The sequence below is a fragment of the Mangifera indica genome, chromosome 15, assembly GCF_011075055.1.
Source record: "Mangifera indica cultivar Alphonso chromosome 15, CATAS_Mindica_2.1, whole genome shotgun sequence".
Taxonomy (NCBI): domain Eukaryota; kingdom Viridiplantae; phylum Streptophyta; class Magnoliopsida; order Sapindales; family Anacardiaceae; genus Mangifera; species Mangifera indica.
In genome coordinates, this window is record NC_058151.1 from 7,790,149 (window position 1) to 7,796,530 (window position 6,382).

General features: G+C 31.7%; 1 protein-coding gene across 4 annotated transcripts in view; it reads right to left on the reverse strand.

Moving 5' to 3' along the window:
• The window catches only part of LOC123197836 (aarF domain-containing protein kinase 1), a 30,543-nt gene extending 25,536 nt beyond the window's left edge, over positions 1-5,007 (reverse strand). For 2 of the 4 annotated variants that reach the window (XM_044612266.1, XM_044612267.1), the window contains exons 1-4: positions 4,750-5,007; positions 4,594-4,677; positions 3,918-4,058; positions 3,734-3,804 (exon numbers count right to left, since the gene is read on the reverse strand). In XM_044612266.1, coding sequence (XP_044468201.1) covers positions 3,734-3,804; positions 3,918-4,058; positions 4,594-4,677; positions 4,750-4,917 — 464 coding nt within the window. In that variant the 5' untranslated portion in view covers positions 4,918-5,007. The remainder of the gene's footprint in view (positions 1-3,733; positions 3,805-3,917; positions 4,059-4,593; positions 4,678-4,749) is intronic. The other 2 variants (XM_044612264.1, XM_044612263.1) reach the window with 1 other exon arrangement.
• Positions 5,008-6,382: the final 1,375 nt, after the last annotated feature.

The window sequence follows — 6,382 nt, forward strand, 5'->3', positions numbered from 1 at the left end:
TGGTTAAACTGCAAGAACAAAAAAACTGCTCATACCACATGAACAGTGAAAACAATTTTTGATTTTTGGTTTCTTGTTGCATGTTTGGATGAATATGCACCAAGTGTCAAGACAAGAACTTTGATAAATAACCTCATTGGTTACCAAATAATTACTGAAGACAAAGTAGTCAATATTATTGTTAGTTGTTGGCGTTTTAATTGTGGTTAGGAACAGATTTTGTATTATGGAATAGAAAGTTTGAAAAGTTTTTTGAGCTTTAGATTTTTCCTTTAGAAGATATACCTAACACACTCTCGTATGATCATTAATGAAAATGATAAACTAACGATATCTAAAGATATTTTTTAGTTCATGATGCACTCCAAATATCACTATGAATGAGAGTAAAAGGATGTGATTCTATATTTGGTTTGATTGGATAAGACACATGGGTATGTTTTGCCAATTGACAAATTGTACAAGATAAATAATTAGAATTTTTATTCAAAGATAAATTTGGAAACAAATGTTTGAGATAATTAAATTTGGGATGACTTAGTCCACAATGTCATATCATGATTACATTTTTTTTTGGAAACATTAAAAGTTGTACTAAAGTCTATTTACATACTTTCAAATATTTATTTATTCTCAAAATTATTTTCCATAAAATAGTATAGTCCATCGTTCATCCTTTGTGATGTTAGCTCCTAGATTTCACAAGAAGCAATAGTAAACTTAGCAAAGCAATTATTTTACTAATAGATAGTAAATTACAAGACAAGTTCGGGACATAAAGTACTAAATGACAAGTAAATTCGATAACTAAATGGAGTTGATGTCAACCACAGATGAGAAAGATCTATCGACAATTTTCACATGAGGCACAGGAGAAGGATCCCTCTTACGTTATAGACGTCACAGGGGGGGCTGCCTAGAAAGAGAGAATGATTCGTTGTCGAAAAACTCTCTCTCTCACCTAAGAGATTTCTGAGTATAAGAATGGAACAATGGCAAGTTACTAGTCATATGGTCTAATGCTCCTAAATCCAAAATCCAGTGTTGATAAGCTTTGTTCCCAAAATCGTGAGAATTGAGAGCAATACCTATGTAGGCCATTGTGCATGTAGCTATAGAAGAGCTTAGACTTTTTCCATCGATGGGACCAAATTTTGTTTTTTACTATTAAAAAGACCGAACTTTCAATTTTCCTATTGAAGAGACTAAACTTTCAAATTTTCCTATTGAAAGGACCAAAAATTCACTTTTTCTTATTGAAGATACCAAACTAATCTCTTTGCTTCCAAAATAAAACAAGCAAACAATTGCAACTGAATTTGTTCTGTACCTTCAATAGGAAATACTTAAATTTTGGTCTCTACTATAGAAAAATCTAAAAGTTTTTGATTTGTTTAATAGGGAAATCTAATGGTTCATTCCCTTTAATAAAATAAAATTCAGTCTCTTCAATAGAAAAAATAAGATGGTATGATAGCTTCAAGTGTTGTTATACCATTTAGAAGGCAATGGAAGGTCAATTTGGTTTTTATTCAACAGTAAGATTGTTGACTTCTCTTTGTTGTTCGTGTCCTCAGAATTTGGCTCGCATGTGGCAAGGAGTCCCTTAACCTCTTTTGAACCTTGTAGCTTCCAAACAAGTGGTCTGCCATGAATTTGATAACAGGTATCATGGGCTAACTTCCATTGTTACAGTGGTTTCCCTAAGGCCTCTCTTGCGATTTATTCAACTTTAACTCTCCTTCAAAACTATTCCTCGATAACGTCATGTTCTCAATCAATTCTCTTCTAAATCAACTTGCCAATAATGTGTTCGTCTCAATCAACCATTCTCAAGACACAAGAATTGGTTTGAGTAGTTCTCTCCTAAATAATCTGTCTCCTGTTTTCTTCACAACGGACTTCAATAAAGGCTTCTCCAATCAATGACAGTGGTTTCCTACCCAAAATTATGTTACAAAGCTTGTCTAATTCACCAAATGGTGTGTATGGTTCGATTTGGTATGGTTTAATTGAATTTTCAAACCAAAATGAAAAAAAAAAAGGTTTGGCAAAATCAAAAACCAAACCACACCATTTTGTGCATCAAACCAAACCAAACTAAAAAAGTGCAGTTTGGTTCCGACTTGGTTTACGATTTGGGCCAATAAATACAATATAATATTATTAACAAAAATGTATTAATGAAAGATGTGTTGCTAATCACATTTTCAACATTTTATTCCTCCAGATTTCCATAAAATTTCTAGAATTTTAGTTAGTGTCAATATTATCTCAAGCTTTATGCATTGTTGTCTCCAAAATTAAATGTATTGCTAAATATGAATAAGTAAAGTGAAGTGCTTGTCAATGTATGTGATGGGAAAATTTTATATCTTGAGTAGCAAAGACATAATTTTCAACTTGTGGTTTGTTATTCATAGAGATGAATTGTCACCATATTGTTGGACAAAAATTGAGGATGTTTGAAAAAGAGGAATGGAATGGGATGTCAAAGAGATGGAATTTGATGTTACCTTGTCAGAGCCTTCCACAATTGAAGTTCAGAATCATTGTAAGTGCTTTGATACGATGTAATTTGAGAAGGAAGAATTCGTAATTAGAGAGGAAATAATTCTAACTTGTATATTATTCAAGGTCCATTACAACACATATAATTGGTAAACAATTTACATAAATTTGGTATAGAAATTCAAGAAGGAAACAAATTAATAAATTCTTAAAACTAGAGGATTCACAGAGCCTTATTTTTGCAACTACAAATGTCTTTAAATAATTCTCCTAATATAACTTGATCATTCCATCTCAAGATTATTTTCAGATCCATGGTTTCCTACATAAATAAACACCGTTTGTGTTGTTTCTAGAAATACCAACTATTTGTGTGGAAATATTGGAGTGTTGGATTGAATCTTACAGGTTTTCTATCAAGATCTTTTGGATCCATGTCACTCTCTTACAAGTAGAGAGTTCAAATATATTATTGGACCCATGCTTTAGCTACATTTAAGTATTGAAATACACTAAAACACAAAAACACATCCCTCAACAATATTCCTAATTTTACATAATCATGTTCCACCTTAAAAATGCCAACAAGTACACCCCCAATCAAGCAATTGTCCACCCTCAGATGCAAACCACCATCATGTTTGCATTCTAGGTACTGTATTGATCCACATTTCAAACAATATGTCATCCTATGTTCTAGGAATTTTTTACACAGCATAACAAACTGGCACATTGATATTACACATAATATATACTTATGAGTATGAAGCAATAAAATGAACAAGATAATTGATCCTTAAAGAGTGCAAAACAATTTATCTTTAGATAGTTAGCTATACATTCCTACCCTAGGAGAAACTACAATACAACCTATCATATAATCTAACCTCATGTACTAGTTATATGCTCCATTTGTAGAGTGAAAGAATTTTCACAAATATCAAAGAATTATTTTACTAAAATATAATGAAGCTTAAAAGCTAGATGACAAATGTTAAAGACTAATGAAAGATTAAACCACATCCCTAAGCATGTCATGCATTGACAAGCTTTAATCAAACTCATGAAAAGAGAAGACCACAATTCTTCAGTATGTCTATTTAACAATCATTAATCCCAAAAGCTCAAGCTTATAGGTAATTGCCAACACAAAATATGAAAGAGCACATCAATAGATAAATGATTTGCATATATTAACTAAGCTGACCAAACAGTAGCTTACATTTCAGAGAAATCTTGGCCCAGATTGCTAATTAAAACTTCTTTTATGGCTTTGAAATGAAAAGGCACTGCCTACAGCATTATTCCCACAGTATTAGTTTAACAGCTACTCAGATAAACCTTGTCTTTAAAAAAAAAAAAGAAGAAGAAGAAAACTAAAAAAGACTGTATAGGCTGATTCAAACCTGATCCTGTAACGAGGAAAGAGTTGAAGAGTATTCTTTGGGAACCTGCCGCACTGCAGCAACAAACTGACCCGCTTTTATGTAGAAACCTTTGTTAATTTCACATAATTTCAGAATTCTCTTGGCTGAACGTAAATGAACCTACATAACAGTACAGTACCATACTATAAATCAATACTAATTATAACTAAAACCCAGTTTTCAATTATTAATATCATTTACACACAAAAAAAAAAGTTGCTGGTAAAAATGCTTGTGATGAATTTTTTTTCTTTTTGCTGGCACAGCAGTAAATGTCAGAAGAATATTTACATGATCAATGCTATGTACACCCAGTTTTGAGTACCTAATTAGATACCAAACTAGAGTATCTCTAAATCACAAGATGACGCATCAGGTATCCAATTGGATACTCAAAACTAGATATTCACTGCTTTATTGTATTTACACCGGACTTAATAATCAGATGCAAAATAAAAATATTATTTTGAAAAAATAATTTTCATATTTACGTAATTACCAGGAAAGTATCAACTGGTTTTCTAACTAAAGAAGGTAAAGTATAATATATTAATTTAATCCATATTAATCTGTTAGAATATGAACAGTAGTGCTTGGACAATTGTGGAAGTTAATTTATCCAACAAATTTAGATAAATAAGAAGAAGAACAAAACCTCAGATAATTTGCGACGATAGTCTTCGGAAGCAGTAGTTAATCCATATAAAGAATATTTGTAGTCAGCAACAGTAGAAGCAAACTGTCAAATTTCAAACACGATCACCGAATAAACTAAGACAAGTAAGCACAAACTAAAAGAAAAGGATCAGACCGTGGAGATTGCGCGGGAGGAGCGAACGATGCCGTCCACGCTAGCCGTAATTTTCTCCGGAAGAAAATCGGAGTGATTTGTGGCTTGAAAAGCGAGGCCAGTGGCTGCTAGTAGGTAAATTGTTTTCTTCAGTTTCGCCGGAAACTTACAAATTTTCTTGTTCGTCATTTTCTGGAGAATTCGTTGGTTAAGCAGCCAAGGCTTTTAAGTCGAGCCGGAAGGTAAGTTATGTCTGGCCGCCCCTATGTTCCTCGGGCCAAAGAGATTGATTCCCACCCAAACTTTAGTCCACGGCCATTTCACAGCTAAGTTTATAAAAATTTCAAATATCCACCCATCATTTAATTTCTATTAAAATTTTTTATTAGAATTAGAGATAAAAATATCATTTAATTAATAATATAAAATTTTACATCATTTTTTTCTCTTAATTTGGAATACTCATAATTTTTTTCATAATTAAGTTTCAAAAAATTACATTTTCCCCTTAGGATTTCAAATTTCTCTGACAATTTTTTAGTTAACGGCAGCCACTCTCTCTCCCTCTCGGCGTTTTCTCTCCCTCTGATGCGTTCTTTGATAGATGAATCGTCTTCATCTTCGTTTGGATGATTCATCATCATCCAAATAAAGATGAAGACAATTTTCAAACGAATCGTCTTCTTCTTCATCTAAACGAAGACAATTCGCTTGGATGAAGCATTTATCGTTCAGATGAAAGATTCATCAATTGGAAAAGAAAGCGCCAAGAGAGAAAAACATCATCGAGAGGGAGAGAGTGGTCATCATTATTGGAAAATTGTTAGAGAAATTTGAAATCTTAGGGATAAAATATAATTTTTTAAAACTTAATCTTGAAAATAAATTGTTTGCATTTCTAACCAGAGGAGAAAAATTATATAAATGTTTATATTATTTTAATATTATTAGTTAAATGACATTTTTACCTTTAATCTTAATAGAAAATTTTAATAGAAATTAAATGACAAACAGGTATTTAAGCTTTTAAAACTTAGCTAATAGAAATTTAAACATGCACTAAACCTTACTCGGGAATAAGTCTTTTGGCCTCCTCTATAGTCTCTGAGGAATTTTGCAGAGATATAATATTAGGTTTTACTAAAATTGACTGGCTTTGGTTGGCTAATTTGTTTTTCCTTTTATTTGATAATTGTTATGAAATAATTAGAAAATAATTTAATGGGACAAGATAAATTCAGAGATGAGACAAAATAATTATTTTAGCGAAGATAGAAACAAATCTGAAGAATAGATAGGAAAAATTATTAACATTTATAAGGGTAATTAATAAAAATGTCCTCATTCAAGGGGTTTATATAAAGTTAAAGGAAATTAATAAATTACCCCAAAGTTAAGGGGGCAAAATGACATTATCATTGTATTTAAATTTTAAACAAAAATACCCTAAATTCCTGCCGAGATGAAAATACCCCTCATATCAAAATTGAAGAAAACTACGCGTTTAACTGGTGGACACACAAAAACAGCAAATTCAAACAAATGTTTCGCGCGGTCGACACCTTTGATTTTCTCAGGCGATTTTCATGACGTTTTTGGCGACGAAAATGGATAAAAAGATTAGTAAAATAATCCTTGTCATCTCTTTATGCAT